We start from the raw sequence: 23,827 nt of genomic DNA on the forward strand, positions 1-23,827 counted from the left end.
GATCCTCAGACGCAATGGATATAGACTGCTCGGGCAATAAATCGGTGGCAGCAGATGACTCTAAGGCATAAACTGCCTCATTGAATGTTCCATGCCTTCCCAATCTCACGATGTCATCCTCCAGTGGAATTGCGGCGGTTTATTCCACTGCCTGGCTGAGCTATGGCAACTGTTAAGCTTTACACCTGCTATCTGCGTTGCCCTCCAGGAAACCTGGTTCCCGGCAATGCGGACCGCTGCCCTCTGCGGCTATAAGGTATATTACAGGAACCATAGCAACTATAATCGAGTGTCAGGTGGAGTTTTCGTTTATGTCCTAAACTCAGTCTGTAGTGAACATGTGCCCCTTCAAACCTCTCTTGAAGTTGTGGCTGTCAGAATGACAGCACAGGAAATGACTGTTGGCAATGTATGTCTTTGTCCAGATGGTGCAGTACCCCTTTCCTACTTCCGGGAGATTTTAATGCCCATAACCCCTTGTGGGGTAGTACCATGTTTACTGGCCGAGGCAGAGATATCGAAACTTTACAGTCGCAATTCGACCTCTGCCTCTTAAATACTGCGGCTGCCACACATTTCAGTGAGGCTCATGGTAGTTACTCAGCCATTGATTTCAATTTGCAGCCCAGGACTTCTCCCATCTATCCACTGGAGAACACATGACGACCTGAGTGGTAGTGACCGCTTCCTGTCACTGCCGCAGCATCAGGCGGACTGGGGAACTTTAACCGGTGCTTAAACCCAGTAAAAACCCGCTTGATGTGGATAGCTATTGGCCCAGCAGCCTCACCAACGTTCTTTGTAAGCTGCTGGAACATATGGTATATCGGCGGTTGGGTTGGGTCCAGGAGTCAAGTGGCTTGCTGGCTCCATGACAAGGGCGGCTTCCGCCAGGGTTGCTCTACCACTGATAATCTTGTGTCCATCGAGTCTGCCATCCGAACAGCCTTTTCCAGACAGCAACACCTAATTGGTCTCCGGGGACAATTCCCGATTTTTATCCAAAACTTCCTGTCGTTCCGTACTCTCCATGTCAAAGTTGGTGACTCCCATAGTTCCATTCATATCCAGGAGAATGGAGTCCTGCAGGGCTCTGTATTGAGTCTCTATTTTTAGTGGCCATTAATGGTGTAGCAGCAGCTGTTGGGCCCTCTGTCTCACTTTCTCTGTATGCACATGACTTATACATTTCATACTGCTGCTCCAGTACTGTTGTTGCTGAGCGGCGCCTCCAGGGAGCCATCCACAAGGCCCAGTCATGGGCTCTAGCCCACAGCTTCCACTTTTCAGCTGCAAAGTCGTGTGTCATGCACTTCTGTCAGCACAGTACCGTTTATCCAGAACCATTCACTCACTGTAGTTGAGACATATCAATTCCTAGGACTGGTTTTCGGCACTCGATTGACTTGGCTCCCTCATCTTCATTAGCTTAAGCAGAAATGTTGGCAGCTCCTCAATGCCCTCTGTTGCCTGAGCAACACGAATTGGGGTGCAGATTGCTCTATGCTGCTGCAGCTCTACAGAGCCCTTTCTGAATGGACTATGGGAGTGTGGTTTATGGTTTGGCAGCACCTTCAGCATTGCATTTACTTGACCCTGTGCACCACTGTGGGGTGCGATTAGTGACAGGATCTTTTAAGACAAGTCCGGTGACTAGCGTACTGGTGGAGGCTGGTGTCCCTCCACTGCAGATCAGACGTGTGCAACTGCTCGCCAGTTACGCAGCACACATTCATAGTTCCCCTGAGCATCCGAATTACCATCTCCTTTTCCAGCCCGCGGCAGTCCATCTCCAGCATCAGCGGCCCAGATCAGGGTAACAATTACGGTTCACATATGTGTTCTGGGTCTCTGAAGCGGTTTACACCAACGGCTCAATGGCTGATGGTCATGTAGGCTTCGCATATGTTCATGGAAAACATATTGAGCAGCACTCCTTGCCAGTTGGGTGCAGTGTTTACACTGCAGAGCTGACGGCCATATCTCGTGCTCTTGAGTACATCCGCTCATGCCCTGGTGAGTCATTTCTCCTGTGTACTGTCTCATTGAGCAGCCTACAAGCTATCGACCAGTGCTACCCTCGCCACCCTGTGATAGCAACCATTCAGGAGTCCATCTATTCCCTGGAACAATCCTGCCATTCCGTGGTGTTTGTGTGGACCCCAGGACACTTCGGAATCCCTGGTTACGAACTTGCCGACAGGCTGGCCAAACAGGCGATGCGGAAACCGCCTCTGGAGATAGGCATTCCAAATCTGACCTACATTCTGTCTTACACTGCAGGGTTTTCAGGCTTTGGGAGACGGAATGGCATAACAGTACGCACAACGGGGGGAGGGGGAGGGGGTTACAGAAGGGATCAGAGAATGGAGTCTGTACCAAACTCATCTAACATCCCACCCTGCTGAGGTTCATTTTGTTCATGAGTTGTAGTTTGTTAGTGTGACTCTTCTTTCTAGTACGGAGATCAGTTTTCATACATGAAAGTAGGATGCAGTTGGTACAATAGTATCACTGCCCCCCCCCCCCCCCCCCCCCCCCCCGCCCCGCCCCAATACCACCATCACCACCACCACCACCACTCCCCTCTAAAAAATCTCCTATAACACAGGAGTGATGTCAGTTTATGGGCAGAGGTTACCTGCTTATCACTTCTTTAGTAAATCCTCACTATAACTGCATAATTGGGTCCATCAGAGAAAACACTTTGAGACTTGTGTCTAGTCAGAAGGATGGCTCAAGATGCTGACTATGAAGTCAGCATAATATTTAAATACTTTGTTGGGTGCAGTCTAAAGTCCACATCATGTAGGAAGACGGCCCAGTTTTCTGCTGTTCTGTGGATCCCCCTACATTAACCACTGTTAGCCAATAAGATTCATTCCCTTTCCAAATGGCTAGCTGCAAGTTACATCTAGACTGTGAGACTCCGTCTCCTACATGCTGCACTGTTGTTGTACTTCACAATAACCAAATTATTCATTCAACTGTCTATGATTTTTTTCCTGTAGCATTATAGCTGTGAATGCTTGTCTTCACAAGCAGTCAAGGAGGATTATTTACCACATTTATACCTCTTTCAATTGTGAATTTGAAAGCGGAACTCATACTGTTGACATCAGAAGACACAAGAATGGACTGCAGAAGCATACGGTAACTGCAAGAGAACTGTAAATAAGCTTGTAAACGGAAGCATTAGAGCTGTAGGAACATTATGGAAAATTGGGTTCGTGTCACCTGGAAAGCATCGAAATTGCAAGAAACCTTTAACACAGATGGGTGCTTTTGACAATGATGATTTTAAAGCACTTTGTGTGGATGGTGAATACCTAACATCACAAAAACTTTGTCAATGTAAAGAATTTTGAAAGACATTGGTTTAAAATATGTTAAAAAGAGAGATTTTAGTTGAAAGAAGTGACGTAGGTGCAGCACTAACTACATCCCTTATAAAGATGTGCAATATAGAAGGAGGCGGCAGTTAAACAGAGTATTTTCTTGATGAAATGTGGGTGAATTAGAATCTTTCCAGGAACACCTGCTGGAAAATGAGTGATGGTACTGGCGGTTTCAAAGTTCCCATAGGAATAGGTTCTCCGATAATTATTCTGCATTCTGGCTCTTCTGGTTCTGTTACTGAGAGTGAACTAGTGTTTATGTGTAAGAAAAACGGCTGTGACTACCATTCAAAAACAAACACAGCCAGTTTCGTGAAGTGGTTCACTGAAAAATTCATGCAGTACCTTGCTTCGAAGTCAGTCACTGTAATGTACCATGCGAATTATCATACAACTGTTACCTATAAAACAGCAAGTACAAACACAAGGAGAATGAATATTTTGCCCTAGCTTAAAAATTTAAATATTTCACAGAGTGTAAACGAGACTCGTGCCGAACTCCTGCAGCTTGTTAATATATATAAGTTCCGTGATGTCAGTGTTGTCACACAGTTTTGCATTTATCCACATGTCATTCTCAGTGTAGTACCATGAAATTAATTTGGGCAAAGGTTAAAGACTATGTGGGAGGAAAAAAAAAATCATTTAAGATAACAGACACAAATCCTCCCCCCCCTCCCCCCCTGCCCCCCCTTCAGCGTGGGCACGGTCTAATGCATGCTGAAAAGCTTCAGGAAGAGTACTTCGATAGCGAGGTGAAGATGGATATAATCCTTCACCCATCATTGTAATTTATGATCATGTGGTTCGAACATACTCTTGATAGCAGACGCTGGTAGTATGATGTAGATTTTGAAACAAAGCAAAGTAGTAATATTTTGTAGTCTTAAAGACTCACGGTTTAAAAAATGTGTTTGTCAACATATCAGTAGCATACACAGTATATAAGAACTTCCTAGCCTTTATTGATTAGGAATTTATATCCTGGGAAGTATGCAGACTATAATATTAAACACATTGCCCAATGAGAAGTTAAGCTTTTCAGTGTGTTGCATGCTCTAATAACCTATGAGAATGTGGCAGGATAAATTCATCAGAAACTCTGATATTGCCACAGGTAAATCCCTGTCACTTTCAACGTACGAATTAGAACATGCCTTCAAATGACAGGGAAAGTTACTTTTTGAGATATCAGTGGTTTTCAGCGTTATAAGTCAGTGGTCTCGTGGGCTATGCACAGATGATGGTTAATTGTTTGCTTTTTCGATGGGTTATAAATGCTGTCTCTCACTGTCATGTCGAACGAGTTAATTTATGCCCACAATGCCCATTGACAGCGAAAAATATAACACCATACTGAGCATTTTTATAGTAATTTTTTACATTAGTCTTTTCTACCATTAATTCTTTATACACTGAACTACTGTCGAAGACCCACATATACGCCTTATGCCATTTTTAAAAATTCTATGGAGTAGAAGGAGTTTTTGAGCAAATATGTTAACTTCGGCTTGTGGTTGAAGTTTATTTTGTTGTATATTAAATTTTTACTTGTAATACAGCCCAAATCGCAATAAATGACTTTTATTGCAAGTAGTTTCATGACCTTGTCGGTAGACAGTTGTAATTTTGAGAAAAATTGTACTTCACATCTTCACAAAGCTGTGTCAGCTGTTCTCACCTTCAGACATCACATGGACTAAAGCTGTGCAGAGATGGATGCAATGTCATAAAGTCGTGAAACAAAATTTCTCTTAAGACGATTGATCGAACTTGGTTTTAAAATTTATTATTCCCCTTACAGATTTGAATGTATAATACAATGTACCATAGGCAAATGAAGTGATTTTTGCCCACAGCAACGCAGTTCGGTAATGTGGAATTTGTTTGCCTGCTCTGTGCTGCCACGCATGCACACATCTCATCCCCTCCACGCATCCCTATCGATCAGCACTATCCTATGTAATGTTGGCTATATTTGGTATTATTATCTTTCACAGCCAAATTAAGTGAACTCAGTCTCATTTGTGTCAGCTTTCATTTCATGTGAAATAGCATTGCATATTGTTTGTTGTTGTAAGTTTTGTTTTATTTACTTATAAATGTTTGCTACGGCTTTAGACTTCTTTCATTTGGTAATTCTTGGAAAAGAACTTCACTGTATTATTTGTATTATCTTCAGTTCTTGATTACAGTTAGTCCTCATAAAACAAAGCAGTATCATTGCTTCATATTTTGAAAATGAAGATTTTGTCTGTCTATCTGTATTGTTATCTGCTGTTCCTCTATGCAGTTCAGAGTAACCACGTTGGTGAAGCTTTTGGGTGTTGTTGAATGACGTACAGAAACCGTGCAATATTTTACCAAATTAGTGCATGAGAAAGAATCAGCAAAATTTACTTCATTTAAAGCATATTTTAATCTAAATTACAGTGTAATGAATGAATATTTAAAATGGTTAACATGTGATTCCTTCTAAATATAACTTATTGCAGTTAATGAAGGGAGCAGAACACCCAGCAAAAAGGACAGAGCTCGCCAGAAAATGTCAGAAAGAGATGAAGCTTGCTTTGGCTCATCAGTTGACAACATATTAGGCCATGAATTTGATTTTGAAAAAAATTTAGCATTATTTAATAAGAAGGTGAGAAAGAAACATTTAATTTTTTTTAGACAGTTTGTAGTTAAGAAATAAATCACAATTTTTTTGGACAATCTCTCCACTGTTTTGTTATTTATAGGCAATTTATGACGAGATCAATGCATCACAAAGGCCTGATGTGATTCGACAAGCAGACTTTGCAAAACGAAATCAAAAATATCGCCATTATGAAAATGTTATAGAAAGCTCACCAGCTTCATACAGACAAATTATAGTACCAGCACCAGGGTTGGCAGAATATGTCACAGGTAATGTATTTTTGTCAAATGTGGTGGTTTCATGAGAATTTGACACGTATCTTACCATATGCTTATCTCTCTGCTTTCTCTATTTCACCCAAACTAATTACAAATCATTGCTATAAATGAAAGAAGGTTGTACACAAGCGAGAGATGTGGATAATTCAGAAAACTTGTTATATAGTGGTAAGAAAGAGCTTTAAAAAGGTTTTAAATGAAAAAAAGGAAATCCAGGATAATTTTTTTAAATGGAAAAAGATTTGCAGCAGCAGACAGGGACTCCGACTGCAATTTATTGGTTATGAACTGTGGATTAAAACTGAAGAAATGGCAGAAAGGTAAGAAATTAAGGAAATGGGACTGGGGTAATTTATTTACAGAAACAGTGTACAGGAATACAAGACGAGATGAATGGGTAGCTTTCAGAGGTAATAGTGAAGGTAGTTACGATCAAATAGGTGAAAGGAGAGGTTCAGCATAAATCCTTGTATAACACACAAAATGTGAATTTAATTGATAAAAAGAGAAAAAATATGCAGAAAATGAACAAGGGTAAAGGGAATATAGAACTGAAAAAAAAAAAAAAAAGAGACTGACAAATGCAAAAGAGGGAAAGTTGTGAAAGCATTTCTGATTAGGGGAAACTTGGATGCCACCTATACAATTAAAGAGACCTTCAGAAAAAAAGGAGCAGCTGTGTGAATTCCAAGAACCCATGTGGCAAACCGCTAGAAAACAGTGAAGGGAAAGGTGGAAGGAATATATAAAATCACTGTAGAAGGGAAAGTAACTTGAAGGCAATATTATAGAAAGGGGACAAGAAGTAACAGATGATGAGATAGGAGATATAGTGCAAGAATAATTTGACTGAGGAGGAAAACTCAACTTGAAACAAAGCACCTTGAGTAGATGAAATGCCTTCAAACTAGAGATATCCATGGGAATGCCAGCCATGACAAAATTATTACACCTGGTGTGCAAGATGTTTGAGACAGGTAAACCTCAGATTTCAAGAATAATATAATGAAACCAGTTCCAGAGAAAGCTGGTGATGACAAGTATGAATATTACCAAACTATCAGTTTAATAAGTCATGGTTGCAAAAATACTGATTTCAGTTATTTAAAGATGAGTGGAAAAGCTGGTAGAAATAAACCTCAGGGAAGATTATTTTATGTTCTGAATAAATGTAGCAATACAATAAAACTTACCCTAGCACATCAATTTTAAGCTAGACAAACCAACATTTACAGCATGTGTAGATTCAGAGAAAGTTTTTGAACATGTTGACAGGAATATGATATTTGAAATCCTGAAGTTACCAGGGGTCAAATACAAGAAGCTTTAGTTTATTTACAACTTGTACAGAAACCAAATAGCAGTTACAAGATTTGAAGAACATCAAAGGAAAGCAGTGGTTGAGAAATGATTGAGATATTGAATAACATTGGAGATAGGCTGCAACAACCTGTACATTGGACAAGCAGTAAAGGAAACTAAAGAGAAATTTGGAAAATCAATTCAGGGATAAGAAATAAAAACTTTTAGGTTTGCGTATGACACTTTGTCTTAGGTGCAAAGGTCTTCAAAGATCAGTTAAACAGAATGGACAGAGAGGTAATAAGATAAATATCAACAAAAGTAGAATGTGGGTAACAAGATGTAGTCAAACCTGATTGTGAAACGATGGACGCAACACCATGGTGGTTAACTTGAAATCTTTTCACATTTATTGTTACTTGATGATTTGTTGCATCCCAAACATGAGTGTCACTTGGAGTTGGGTGACAAGGTGTTGGAAGAAGGAAATAGTTGGTTCGCCTAAGTGAGATGGGGTCTTGACCTGACAATATTGTTAAAATTCCCTTAAAAACAAAGTTAAGACTTGGAACAAATACTGGGATGACACATATGTGGTTTCACAACTTCTGACTATATTCAGAAAACAGTACCAACTCATGATATACTTGCCCTAAAGGAATTGTACTGACGAAAAGACCAGGTCTTTACACAGAGATGGTGATTGACTAGCACAGTTCCGTCTACTTAAAATGGAACTGCCAGTAGTAACTGAGTCTGCACCCATAACACAAACACAGAAGTCTCTAGCTAAATGATCCGGGTGGGTGAACTGGGTGGATCCGGCACCAGAGGCTTCCACAGAGATGTGATCCCTGTGGCAGGGGGTTGGGATTGGAAGTGACACTTACTATTCCAGTCCTGTCACAGGCTTATCCTTCCCCATCAGAGGCCAGGTCACCTGGGAAAAGCAAACATGTTATATGCTAGCTCTGCTGCAGTCATTTCACAGCTTTTTATATTGGTGTGACTGCCAACCAGATGCCCACCAGGATGAACGGCCACTGCCAAACTGTGGCAAAGAGCAAAGTAGACCACTCTGTGGCACAACATGCAGCTAAACATTACGTCCTTAATTTCAATGCCTGCTTCACTACCTGAGCCATTTGGATCCTTCCCTCCACCACCATCTGTTCTGAACTGTGCAGATGAGAGTTATCCTTACAACACATTCTCTGCTCTCGAAATTGTCCTGGTCTCAACATATGGTAACATACTTGTCCCCACACCCTCCATGCTACAGTTTTGTAATTTTTCGTCCTATCTACGTGATTATGTAGCTCTCAATTCGTTTGAGCAATCAGTCATTCATAATATGAAACACAGTCATAGCTCATTCACTCAAAATGATTCAGAAATTTTACTTGTTAGAATGAAATCAGGCGATGATTCTTCTTCTCTGGAGGCTCGTGCTTTGCAGCAGTCTGATGATCTGTACAAATAAAATGCCTCGTAATTTTTGGGAGCGTTGTATAATCAGTCGGAAACCTCAGATCAAACGGATATTTGGCTCTGATGAAGTTTAACCTGCCGAAGAAGTAATGGAGCTCTTGGATTATTAAATGCAGGTTCGTATCCAGTCTTTCGGAAGTTCCCTTCTGATTAACAACTACGCAATATATTGATGAATATCATTAATTCTCAAATGTCAAATACACACCTTTTGTATCAAGGAGCAATATATATGTATATTTCCCTTTTAATCGTACAATTTCGTCTCAGTTATCTTTTGTCATAAATCTCAATATTCAAATTACAATTCTTCAAACCAAGCTCAGGCTAATCGGCATGAAGACAATCTCGGAAGCTTTTTTTTTTTTTTCTAACAACCCCCAGAGAGAGTACTACAAAGAATAATTATGCGCTCATGGCATAGCTATTGTATGAAACTATTTTGCGCATGGATTCTGCGAGTATGAAGATAGAAAATTTGTAAATGTCATTCAAGGGTAGAATTGTATCAGAATAATTCATCGAATATAAAGAGATATTACAATTGCCCCTCGCAGCGAGCAAAGTTAATGATAATACACTTTGCGAGCTAACAGGAAAAATTTGTTGGGTTGTTTATTCAAAAGAGGAATATTTTGAATTAATAGAATTTTACTATAGAGAGTATGGGTATCATGTTAAGACAGTAAGTTAGGAGAATACCTAAGCTGTAGCTTTTACATGTACCGGGGTATACCCGCATCCCGAGTACATAACCAGGGAATATGTAGATTGGTGTAATTACGAAAAAGGTCTACCCATTTGGGAACTGGCCTTCACAGGGAAACCCTGGAAAACGCAGAAGAATAGAACCCAGCTCGCGTATTAAAGAAGACAGGAAAGCCTAAATCCAGTAATTTTGAAATATATAGAAGCTCGATATATTAGATCGAAGGAAAAGTGCCTCATAGCCAAAAAAATTTTACAATATTGCTCAAAAAAATTTTCAAAATTCTTCTTTCAGCGATGTAGCCGGCGATCTCGTTGTGAAGTCGATGGAACAGGAACACTTGGTACGGACAGCGGGTAGGCAACGTACAGCGTTTGGTTGAGGCAGTACGGAGGACAAGCGATGGCTTATGGTACAGGATAGAAACTGGTAATGTGCCGTAGAAACAGCAAGATGATCTCAGGAATAGATGGTCATGGACGTGAACATGGAACAGGTTTAAAATGGGATAAGAAAAGGTTCTGACTGAATAAATCCCTGGAAGAGAGTGGATTAAGGCAACGAAGTCCATATTTCATCGTTGAACTCAAAGTCGGAGTGGATTCTTATATTCTTCCATCTGTACTAGACTGGAACATCCATCAGTCCTGATAATCGCGAATTTTTTTGTAGTCCTCAATACCAAAGTTGTTTTGCATTACAACTGCAGATTGTCCAAAACATTGCCAAATAGACTGTGGGCATTTAAATTTTGTTGTAGCTCATATCGAATGTATTCCTCTTAAAAAATTTTTTTTTTTAATCTAGTCTTCGTTTTGTTATAGTGCAGGTGGAAGTAGAGCATTGAATCTGTCCGAGGTTTGCTTTCAATTACGAAATTATGGATAAAATTTCAGTTTACACCTGATGAAAAATTTTAAACATAGGCATATGACACTGAGTCCACAAAAGGAATAATTTCTAGAAAAAAACATTCTCTGAAAAATTTTCATTATTCTTATAATTAATTGATTTATAGATCCACCTGCAAATAAATATCATTAATGATGACATATGTTCATTTAACAAATCAGCCACTCGCAGGATCTTCTTCATTCTCTCATGAACATTTATGGAAATATATTTCAACCATTATGTCCATAATATGAAACACACAAACTGCTATTCTTAAAATGTTAATTAATATTCTTAAATTAATTCTCCTGGTAGAGAAGGCATAATGAAAAATCTAAAAATTATAATAATTTTCTCTCGCGCAACCAGAGAGTTTCTTCAATTGTTTGCAGCAGTGACATTATCGACTGTTGCTCCATTTCACAGTTCATTTGTTTTCTCGCGCGAATAGCGCACATCATACACACGGCGTATTTACCTACATATCCCGCACTGTTCAAGTGTCACACGCAATCCTCACGTAAGTTGATGCACTTTCATTGTATATCACTGTGGCTTCTGCTCATAGTCCACACTTACAAACACTAGTAATTAACAATTTCTTCTACCTATCTTAAAATTTTGTGCTAAACTATCACAGGAGTAATCTCACTGTCTCTTAACCTATCACAGAAGTAATCTCACTGTCTCTTAACCTATCACAGGAGTAATCTCACTGTCTCTTAACCTATCACAGGAGTAATCTCACTGTCTCTTAACCTATCACAGGAGTAATCTCACTGTCTCTTAACCTATCACAGGAGTAATCTCACTGTCTCTTAACCTATCACAGGAGTAATCTCACTGTCTCTTAACCTATCACAGGAGTAATCTCACTGTCCCTTAACCTATCACAGGAGTAATCTCACTGTCCCTTAACCTACCACAGGAGTAATCTCACTGTCCCTTAACCTACCACAGGAGTAATCTCACTGTCTCTTAACCAATCACAGGAGTAATCTCACTGTCTCTTACCCTCTAAACAGCATAAACATCTTGATATTTATATACTCATTCGACTCGTAGTCAAATTCCACTCTAAATTCTTCTAAATCACAGATCTACGATCCTTCAAAAAATTTCTTAATATCATTATGGGGGAATAATCCCTTTATTCTTTTCGATTCGGGATATGCCAACAAGTATGATCCAGGATTTGGTATATTTACAATAACATATGGTCCGGTATAAATAAGATTCCATTTCTTTATGTTCTTGATCAGTTTCGAGGAATGGATGTGTCGCCTCAATAAAACCTTTTCTCCAAGATGAAACGTCTGAATCCCGGTGAATCCGTTTATCATATGTCAATTTCCGTTGTATTGCCTTTTTAGTTATATTGACAAGTGCGAGTTGAATCTTTTCCTCCCATTTTAAATTCTGGTCTTCATACTTTGCAGATGGTTTATCCAGAAGTTCTTTTCAATCTGACTAAACATAAGCTCTGTTGGAGTAAAGTTAGTTGAGGTACGTGTCAGGTTTTTAAATATTTGTTCAAATTCTGACAAATAATCAGCCCGTGATGTTTGTTTACTGTGTCAGTATGTACGCATAAATCGGTTTAATTCTCGGAAAACTCATTCTATTGGACTACCTTGTGGATGGTAACATGATGTCAAAATTTGTCGAATACCAAGCTGTGTTAATGTTTGCTTTCATTTAAATCCGGTAAAAATTCTGGCATTATCTGTAATTATGGATTTCGGTAAACCTACATGTGGAAGATAGTCACGCACCAAACTCACAACAGCAGCTCTAGCAGTAGCACACTTAAATGGATATAGTTTTACATATTTTGTAAACACGTCAAAGAATCCAACAATGAATTTGACTCCTCCTCTTGATCGTGGGAGAGGGCCACAGATATTACACGAAATTAACGCCCTTGGCTCTCGTGGAATAATTGAATGCAGAACATGCTTACTACTTCTATTATCCGGTTTTGCCTTTTGACAGAGTAAACAGTTTTGTATTGTTTGGTGCACTTTTCTCCGAATATTCGGAAAATAACAGTATGTTCCTATTTTATTGGCACATTTAATTATACCAAAATGTCCCCATGATAAGTGGGTAAACCAAATTAATTTTTCCTCATATTCCTTTGGGATACATACTTACCACCATGGATTGTTGTCCTTCCCACATATGAAGAATAATACTCCATTTACTAATTTATAATGATCTAAACTAGCCCTTGAATTTTGTTGTTCTTTTAGCTGAATTATCTTCTTCCATCGAGGGTCTTTTCGTTGTAAATTTCCCATATCTCTACAAAGATGTACATAATAAGTCTTGTAGATATTGTCCTGCAACAGTAATACTGGAAAATCCGAAATATTTACTGATTCTATTTCCGGCGTTAAACCTTCTGGGGATCTTGACAGTGCATCCGCAATAATATTTTCTTTGCCAGACGCATGAATAATTTTAAATTGGTACTGTTGTAGTGTCATTGTCCAACGTGACAGTCTGGGATGTAATAATTTACATGTTTGCAAAAAGGTTAGTGATTGATGATCACAATACACAATCGTTTTCGAACCATATAAATAATAGTTAAACTTCTTGAATGCCCAGATAACTGCAAGTGCTTCAAGTTCTGTGGTCGTATAGGCTCTTTCACAGGGCGATAACACTCGACTAGCAAATGCTATCCGGCAGAATGTTGGTACCCCTTTTATTTTCCTTATTTGGAAGAGACAAGCACCTAATCCAACATCCGATGAATCTGTGGACAGACAGAACTCACAATTCATATCAGGGTGATATAATAAGGATGCGTTAACGAGTTGGTCTTTAATGTCTCGAAAAGCTAGTTCACATTCTTCAGTCCATTGCCATGGCACATCCTTCCGTAGAAGCCGGTTTAATGCCTTAGAATTCATGGCTTGAGTCTTCATGAAACTACGGAAGAACGATATCCCTTCAGCTGTCTTTTATTCCGTGGTGATGGAAAATTTCGAATTGCACTTATCTTCTTCTCGATAGGCAGGATACCTTTCGCATCTATCATATGTCCAAAGAACTTAATTTGTGGTAAAGCAAAATGAGACTTTTGTAAGTTTACTGTAATTCCAGTTTTCTTGAAAACAGCAAAAATCCTTTCCAAAATATGCAAATGCTCTTCCCATGTTTTCGTGGCTATTAATAAGTCGTCAACAAACACAGTTATACGACTACGCAATTCTGGTCCAAGAACATAATCCAACGCTGAAATAAATATTCCAGCACTAATATTAAGTCCGAATGGGACAACTAACTCTAAATTGGTAACTTCTCCCAGCATAGATAAATGCGGTATATTTCCTAGATTCTTCATCCATTTGGACCTGCCAGTACGAACTTCTCAAATCAACACTAGTTAAGTACGAAACATCCTGGAAATTTTGAATTAATTCATCTGTATTTTCTGGGTGATTTCTTACAGGTACTATTATTTTATTAATCTCTCTCGCATCCAGAACTAATCTTACGTTGCCTCCAGGTTTTGGAACGACTAAGAGTGGAGAACAATATGGACTAGCTGATGGCTCAATCAAGTTCCATTCTAACATTCTATTTATCTCCCTTTGAACAGATTGTTTTAAATGCCAGGGGATCGGATAGTGCGTGTAACAGTAAGTCTGATGTGGCTTCACTTGTAGGTGACAAATATACCCATTAATAATTCCTGGTTTCTCATCAAAAATCTCTTCATATGCCTTTAACAAATAATGAAGCTGCTGCCTTTGTTCTCCGGTAAGCTGATTTGATTCACTAGCTTTTATCATTGTTTTTTGGTTAAAGTCCTCCTGTTGTATCAAATCCTTTGAAAGCTGCTTCCAACGACCGTTTGTAGTGTCAATTAATTGAATTATGACACCGCGACAATATTTCTCCTGCACCGTTTCCTTTCTATTTAAAGCCAGTGCTATCTCTTCTCCATTTAATCTAAATTTAGCTATTCCTTCCAAAAAATCAATCTGACAATTGTACTCCTGCATACTCCCAATACCAAGAATACAGTCCACTAATAACTTCTCCACTACAAGGAACGTGCATTTTATCGCTACATTTCCCATTTTCATCTCTAATTGTGTTTGTATTTTGACATTGGGAGAGCGTGCTCCAACAGCTCCGATGATTTTGCAGTTCTGTATCGGCAAAGTTGGTACCTTCTTCTTCCTAATAATTCTCCTAAAAAGAGCGCCTGAGATGACATTGGTGGAAGTGGCGGTGTCTAATATCACATTCGTTGGAACTTCCTCTATTTCAACAAATACTTCAGATACCGGAACACTCGATCTGTCATTATGACACGTTATTAAATCCTTTGTTAACTCTTCAGTCAACAGCTCACCATCATTATATTTTAACAATTGTAATTTTACTGTTTCGCCCCTAACAGATCCCCTGACCGCTCCTCCGGGGCAAGATGCGGTCATGTTTAGTTTGACTGATTGTTGGTCCGATTGGTATTTGTCTCTTCAGCTACTTCAGTGATTATCGGTTGTTGTGGTGAATTCTGTCTATATTGTCTTGCCTGATTCGTGTAATTATTATTGTTGTTCTGCTGGTGTTGGTAGAACTGTCTTGTGTTGGCATACATTGGATTATATCGATTAAAATTCCTATTGTTCCTAAAATAGCCCCTCGCTGCACCATTACTAAAGTTTCCATTATGGTAATAATTATTGTTTGCATTTTGTCCCTTTCTAAGTCTCCTCGGAGAGTGTAGTTGGTTATGATTATTGTTACTGCTACCATTACTGCCATTCCCATTCGAGTTGCATCTCAGATTCGCTTCTATTACTCTTCTTTGATATGACATTTCTCTTGCCCTTTTATTGTCCTCCTCAGTTATATCAATATGATCAAGCGTAGTCATAAATGAGTCTATATCCTTATCATTTATATATAACAGCTGATTCCTTATACTGGTGGGTAGTCTGGACTTGAGTATCCTAAGTATATCCGGCAAAGGAATCGGTACATCCCAATACAAAGATTTATTAATGTATTTCTCAAAATATCTCTTTAGAGATCCTCTAGAAAATGAGAAAGGCTCAGGATATAATACTTCCTGCCTAAGTCTTTCTTGTATTCCAACAGACCAACATTTTGCTAGAAAAGCCTGCTCAAATTCTTTATAACATTTACAAGCAGATGTTTGTTCGGATGCCCACAATGCTCCTGATCCTTGTATATATCCAGATACAAAACTAATCTTTTGCCATTCTGTCCAAGATTGTGGAAATAGACCTCTTAAACTTCAAATAAAGACTACAGGATGAACATTCTTTTTGTCAGGGTTAAAGACTTGAAATTGTCTCTGTTTAATCATCTTTTCCTCAACGGTACTAAGATTCCAAAAATCATCCTGTTCGTACTCTTCCCTGTGGCTATCCGTTATATCGAATCTAACTTGTGACGTTCCAGTTCTATCTACATCGGATCTTGACTTGGACGGAATGTCACGCGCAGATTGAGAGTTTTGTTTCCTACTTCTCGCTGTTTCTACATAAATCCTCCTGCTAGAGATTTAGTGCTCTTTCGATATTTCCTTTCCAACGCGAGAATTCTTTGCCAAGTTGTTCATGAACTTCCTTTAACCCTTTGTTGAAAAAATTCTCCTCGGAACTCTCCGAAATTGACTGTAAAGCTACTTTCACAGTTTCTTCTATCGTTTCCGAAGGAAAATTTTGCCGCTCTAATGTCATTTCTGAAAACTTTCCCGCAAGTACATTCATTCTATGTTCCACTGTCGTCTGTTTTTCCCTCACTTCATCAAATTGCTTCTTTAGATTATCTTGTGATTCTATAATTTCTGGTATCATAGCTACGGAACACTGTATGTCCTCTTGAGCTTGTATTACTTGAGGAAACAATTCTACTTGTTTTTGTATCGTGTCAATTTTGACGGATACATATTCGGCTAGTTCCGCCTTTAATTTACTATTGTTTTCTTGGCATTGTTGGCGGACCTGCTCAATTTGAGCAATAAGATTCTGTTCGGTACTTTTTGCCTGTTCTTTTATTTCCTGTGTCTGGGTATTTAATCTCTGATCTAATTCAGTAAAGGTTGCTCTTAATTGATTTTGTAATTCTGTTTGATTTTCGGCTAATTGAGTTTGAAGTTCATGTTGTGTAACGGATAAGCCTCGTTTTACCTCCGCTTGGCCTTCGGCTAATAGAGACAACTGTTGCATAATAACAAATAATGTGTTAACAACCCTCTGATCAGCTGTTGTATGAATGTTTTCTGAACCAGCAGGATTATTTATATTGCTACCGCTAGCCACAACAGTCTCAGAATTGCTATCCGTGGCCTCTGCTTCTGCGCAAACAGCTGAAGGCTGTTGCACGTCTCGTTGCTGATTCAATGACATTAAATGCCGCTCTAGTCAATACCATTAAATAACTGTCAATATCAGGTTCTAATCACTAAATACAGTTTCAAATTTGCTGTTGTAGACACACTTAACTTTCAAATTACTTCACAGATGGTATAAAGTTCAATGTCCAGATACGAAAATCACACAATATACAGTTCTACAATCTAACCACTATCTGGAAAAAAGATCTTTCTAAATTGATTTCAAACTATTTTAACTACAGGAAAAAAAAAATTAGATTTCTTTGGCCCTGTTCTGTAGTCTCAGTGTTGTCCAATAGTTGAAATCATTCCTTGGTATCAGCAATCTTTTAATATGGGCACCGAATCTCTCTTCAGATTAGTTACCTCTCGTTCTCGTTGGTTTTCATGAAACAAAAAATACATATATTATATAACAAACCAAGAGAGTCCTGTCACACTGGCGCCACTGTAATTTTTCGTCCTATCTACGTGATTATGTAGCTCTCAATTCATTCGAGCAATCAGTCATTCATAATATGAAACAGTCATAACTCATTCACTCCAAATGATTCAGAAACTTTACTTGTTAGAATGAAATCAGGCAATGATTCTTCTTCTCTGGAGGCTCATGCTTTGCAGCAGTCTGCTAATCTGTACAAATAAAATGCCTCGTAATTTTTGGGAGCGTTGTATAATCAGTCGGAAAACCTCAGATCAAGCGGATATTTGGCTTTGATGATGTTTAACCTTCCGAAGAAGTAATGGAGCTCTTGGATTATTAAATGCAGGTTCGTATCCCGTCTTTCGGAAGTTCCCTTCTGATTAACAACTACACAATATATCGATGAATTTCATTAATTCTCAAATGTCAAATACACACCTTTTGTATGAAGGAGCGATATATATGTATATTTCCCTTTTAATCGTACAATTTCGTCTCAGTTATCTTTTGTCATAAATCTCAATATTCAAATTACAATTCTTCAAACCAAGCTCAGGCTAATCGGCATGAAGACAATCTCGGAAGCTTTTTTTTTTTTCTAACAACCCCCAGAGAGAGTACTACAAAGAATAATTATGCGCTCATGGCATAGCTATTGTATGAAACTATTTTGCACATGGATTCTGCGAGTATGAAGATAGAAAATTTGTAAATGTCATTCAAGGGTAGAATTGTATCAGAATAATTCATCGAATATAAAGAGATATTACAGTTTCCACCCCCTGTATCCTGTCACCTCCTGTCTGTTCGCGTCTCCGACCTTTGTGTGCCACCCTCTACCAATGTGCCTGTCCGTCTTTTCCCTTGCCTGCTCCTCTCCTTTTTCACCCCCCCTTCCCCCCCCCCCCCCCCCCCCCCCCACACACACACACACAATCCCCTCCCTCCCTTCCCCACAGCCTCTGATGCTGTGCCTGTTGGCAGTAGTCTAATCCTTGCACATTCCGCTATACAATGCTGTCATCTCCCTGCTGCTGTACCCTGCTATTCCTTCCCCAACCCCTCACAAATTGCTACTTATGTTCTACATGACATTTGCATTCTGATCTGAGCTGCTGGAGACTGTGTGTGTGTGTGTGTGTGTGTGTGTGTGTGTGTGTGTGTGTGTGTGTGTGTTTGTTTGTTTTTCCTTTTCTGACAGAGGCTTTGGCTGAAAGCTAGTGTGTAAGTGTCTTTTCGCTGTGCCTGTCTTCAGCTCAACATGTCATCTTTACAGTGAGTAATGATCTGGCTTTTCCTTATATTGTTCTCATCCTATTAGTATATTTGACTGGAATCATTTAGCTGACCAGTGGTATGCTTCAATTTTGGAGTGATCATAAGATGTTAACTAATTGATTACTTAACCCAGATCGACTCAAAATTTTCACAAAAACATTTACACTTAAATGTTTGCACATTGATAACTAACCCAGGAATGACTGATAGATCTGATCATAAAGATGTTGACGAAAAGAATGCAAACCACGAACTGCCTGAAGCATTGTTACTACTATTTACAGATGTGCAGGTGAATAAATGTCTTTGTTATATTTTACTTTATAACAGTAAAGCTAGCAAAATTAGTGGATATGGAGTTACATTAAATGAAGGCATAATCTGGTTTAACTATGGGTTCAAAACGGGAAAATTGTCAAATTTATGTGGACTATGTTGTGAATACTGTGTTTACTCCCATGGGGTTCCACAGTTAATGCTAGAAATGGCTAAAATATGGAATTTTCTAGATTGAACAATGAGCTAGCTGACATAGTGCAAGTGGATGTTTCTCAAATCTGAAAAATCAGGGCTTCAAAACTATGGCTCTGAGTTTTGGAAATAAGCACCAGTCAAAAATGGAACATTCCAAACTATGCAAAATTTTGATGACAAATAACGTAGGAAATAGGAAGTTTTGTGGAAAAAAATGAAATGTTTTCTGAGAAGATAGGTATGAGGGCTTTCGGATGAAGGACATTGCTTCAGTCAGAACCACTTACCAGCTCACTCTAAATTCTATCTCCACATGACATCTGAGAGCCCCAAATCATGAATATTTATTCATAATAATTATTTCTGTGTAAACCAGTTAGGCTGGTAGATTTATTAATGTGGAAATTACACTGTGAACAGTTAGACTTTAATATTCTTTGTTTGAATAATAAAGTAGCTAATTTGTATTTACTGTCAGTGGTGATATAAGAACAAGAGAATGGCTCCAACTTGCTTTGTCGTAAGTTCTGCTGTTTGGACTGAAGTAAAGAGAGTATAAATTACAGACTAGCAATAGCAAGAAAAGCATTTCTAAAAAAGAGAATTTTGTTAACATCAGATATAGATTTAAATGTTAAGAAGTCTTTTCAGAAGGCATTTGTCTTGAGTATTGCCTTGTACAGAAGCAAAATGTTGACAGTAAGCAGTAAAGGCAAGAATAGAATAGAAGCTTTTGAAATGTGGTATTACAGAAGAATGCTGAAGATTAGATGGGTAGATTTAGTAACTGAATAGAAGGTACTGAATCAAACTGAGTAAAAGGAAATTAGTGGGACGACCTGTATAAATAAGAGATCTGTTGATAAGGACAAGTCTGGAGGCATCAAGGAGTTATTGGTTAGGTAATGGGAGGAGGGGAGAGGGAGAGGGAAAAGTAAAAATTTGAAGAGGAGACCAAGGCTTGACAGCAGTAAGCAGGTTCAAGTGGATGTAGGTTGCAGTAGTTAAGTAGAGTTGAAGAGGATCGCACAGGATGGACAAACCGGGGGAGTTGCATCAAACCAGTCTTCAGACGGAAGAGGACAACACACAATGATAATTTCAATATGCTTCATTATGTCTGTGATTTAGCTTCAGAGACTTTATAAATCAAAAGATATTTCTGAAAATTGAGGATAAATTGTTTTACAGATGTTTCCATGTATGCCTAATAATCTTTAAAGTAACGTTGCTGAGCTCGAATAATCATTTCCGGTGTTTCACTTGCCTTATTTTGTCTCAGTGCTTTTAAAATCTAAAAATAATTAATCCTGCTCAACTTAGAAGATTTGAAATGATGATCTGACAAGTTTGAAACATGGAAATAGAAATTGTGTAGAGGTGGCACTTAGATGAAGTTGGTGAAAGGATGAGGTGGGGGTGCTTTGATTTGCTTTCGCAGAAACTGTTTTAGTAACTGTAATCTTTCTCCTGGGTGCGTTATTACAGTGAGGAATCTCGCTTTTGGCAGTATCAGGGTGAACATGCACATATCTCACACTTCCCACTTCTTTCCCAGGCCTGTCTGTCCCTGTTACAGAAACTTCTTATGGAAGACATGCTTAGTCAACACTCTGTGGCCAATGAGATATTGAAGTCCACCACTCGTATCAATTATTATATCTGGATTGTGCTCAGAAACTCCATATTTCATCACCAGTTATCAATTGCTCCAAAAAAAAAAAAAAAAAGGTTCCCTTTGCATATTGACGACTCAAGAGACTGAAAAATAGTTTTCTGTGTGATAATTGACCCATCTGGTGAGATTTAGGAAATGGGGAGAGTTCAGAAAAGTCCCCCAGGTGGGAACTGGCATTACAACATGCCCTTGGTTCGTGCCACCTAATTGGCATTAATTTATGTTAATTTCTTTGATCTCAACATTTCTTCTCAGTAAACACTTTTTCTTCATTCTGCTTTAGTTTTCTGTATCTTTTATTTTCTGACATGTCTATTTTTTCCCATCCTCTACCTCAACCACATACAATGCACTTAGCTTTCTGCTCTTATTAACTCTTGTATGGTGTTTTTTCAGTAATGTGTGTCTTGCTTCTTGCCCTACCTTCCACCTTTAAGCTCTCAGGTTTTTCTGTCTCGTCCAGTGCCGTCCCCAACAATTGGTCTTTCCTTCTCATCCTGTCTGGTAAGTCTTCCCACATCTGGGGTTCTGGGTGATTTTTCTGAACTCTTCCCATTTCCTAAACCTAACCAGTCGTTTTCCTTCAATCCTGTTCCTTACCCTTCTATCAGAATGAGGAGCCACTGGCTCTGAAAGATTGAAAATTTCTACCTTTACATATTTTCCTCCCGCCCCTGTTTGATGAGTAGATTTTTTATGTAACTAGGTATGTAATATTTTCAAAAAATTACTATTTTTGTTATAGTATTTTTATCAGAATTATCAGTGAGGATTTAAAAGAGAAACAAAATCTCTCTCTCTCTCTCTCTCTCGTTTGATGTTTCTTAATCTTAAATTAGTTATGTCATTCAAAATCGAATTAAAAGGTACAGTATAGGCTTGATCTAATGCTGTTGTCAGGAAAAATGTATGACCCTCCTTTTATAGCTTAACAAAATAAACTAGAGTGAGCTACAGAATGGCAAAGATTGGAAAAGCACATAATGCAGTGTTATACTTAATTATATAATGTACAATGTTTAAATTTAAAAAAAATGTTTAAAAGCCTTAACAAATACAGAAATTTGACAAACTTGACTCAAATGTTGTCCAACCAAGAACAGTACGGTAGTTCAAATAAAATACTGTACTGCTCTATGGTGGATAAAATACATTAGAATGCGAGTCACAATTAACAACACTGTATCCAAGCTACTGTAAGTTCATTTTTCCACTGCTTTAAAGAAGTTGGTAAGATTTCTTCAGCAGGCCATTTCAAGCATTTTCTTTTGTGTCTATTGTTTTTATGTTGATCAAATGCCACAGCTGAATACAGTTTTGGTTCAGTTTCTCTCACTTAGTTATATTACCCAATGTTTTAGGTGTACTGGGAGCACCTTCATTGTTTTCTTCTTCGTAATCATCACCTGTGTCTGCTTTACCCCTCTCATTCTGTACGGCATCAGCAATGTCTTTGTCTTGTATGATCTCTGAAATTGATTCCTCATTGACTGCCCTGTGGTTCAAGTCTAAAAATCATTACTGCACTACAGAACTCCATGTGCAGACCTGATATCATTGATGTTGAAACCTGTGTCACTACATCACTAAATTCTTCTTCTGCTGCATTTCCTTCAGAGGAACCATTGTTCTGGCAATTCTTAGTAGTGGTCAGATTGATGATTCATCATGACAGGTCTGCTGAATATTGCAGCAGTCTTCAGATTTAAAGGACATTTTCATTTCCTCATCTAAATTTATTATTCGTGTGTGAGCAGTTCACAGTGATGATGAGTGTTAAATATGTTTATGAAGTCCTGATCTGGAGGCTGAATTAATACCATTGTGTGTTTGGGCAAAAACAGTTTTTATTTTTTTATCTTCTGACTGAGAGACATCAGTAGGTGCATGAACTGAACTGGACAGTGATAAAGAATTAGCAGTGCTTCTTCTCTCAGCTTTGTCACTGAGTGAACAAACTCTTCCTGAAACTGTCATGCATTTAATCTTGGAATGCATGTAAGTCATCTGTAATGACATGTTTACATGCTTGAAACATCTCCAGCTTTTACTTTTGCCGATACAGTGAGATTTCAGCTTATGGCTACCTGATTTATTCGACAGAGGAGTGTGATTCTGTTTTTGTTTGTTTTGAGAGTGGTTTTTTTTAGTGGGAAAGAAAATTGTCACTATCTTTAAAGAGAAGAGATACCATGTACAATAAACAAATCACAAGAAAAATGACAGTATTTTCTTAAATGAATCCAGCCTCTCTTTTTCCAAGTGTCTTCAGTTAGGTGGAGCTGTTTGGAAAACTGGAAGACTTCTGTGAAATAATACAACATATGATTTATTAGATGTATTTGATGTTGTGCTTCACTTATGACTGTTATATTATACATAACTATCTGCTTCCATTTTCCTTCAGTTATTACAGTTTCACACATAAGTTTCACTGTTCTGGACTGTTGTTGTTGTGGTCTTCAGTCCTGAGACTGGTTTGATGCAGCTCTCCATGCTACTCTACCCTGTGCAAGCTTCTTCATCTCCCAGTACCTACTGCAACCTACATCCTTCTGAATATGTTGAGTGTATTCATCTCTTGGTCTCCCTCTATGATTTTTACCCTCCACGCGTCCCTCCAATACTAAATGTGTGATTCCTTGATGCCTCTGAACATGTCCTACCAACCGATCCCTTCTTCTAGTCAAGTTGTACTACAAACTTCTCTTCTCCCCAATCCTATTCAATATCTCCACGTTAGTTATGTGATCTACCCATTTAATCTTCAGCATTCTTCTGTAGCACCACATTTCGAAAGCTTCTATTCTCTTCTTGTCCAAACTATTTACCGTCCACGTTTCACTTCCATACATGGCTACACTCC

At 38.5% G+C, this 23,827-nt stretch overlaps 1 protein-coding gene across 3 annotated transcripts in view; it reads left to right on the forward strand.

Moving 5' to 3' along the window:
- LOC126484276 (enhancer of mRNA-decapping protein 3) overlaps positions 1–23,827 on the forward strand; it is a 92,534-nt gene that overhangs the window by 30,428 nt on the left and 38,279 nt on the right. For all 3 annotated transcript variants that reach the window (XM_050107701.1, XM_050107700.1, XM_050107702.1), the window contains 2 exons: positions 5,894–6,042; positions 6,140–6,308. In XM_050107701.1, the coding sequence (XP_049963658.1) occupies positions 5,894–6,042; positions 6,140–6,308 (318 nt within the window). The remainder of the gene's footprint in view (positions 1–5,893; positions 6,043–6,139; positions 6,309–23,827) is intronic.

The sequence above is a fragment of the Schistocerca serialis genome, chromosome 6 (assembly GCF_023864345.2).
Source record: "Schistocerca serialis cubense isolate TAMUIC-IGC-003099 chromosome 6, iqSchSeri2.2, whole genome shotgun sequence".
Lineage (NCBI taxonomy): Eukaryota > Metazoa > Arthropoda > Insecta > Orthoptera > Acrididae > Schistocerca > Schistocerca serialis.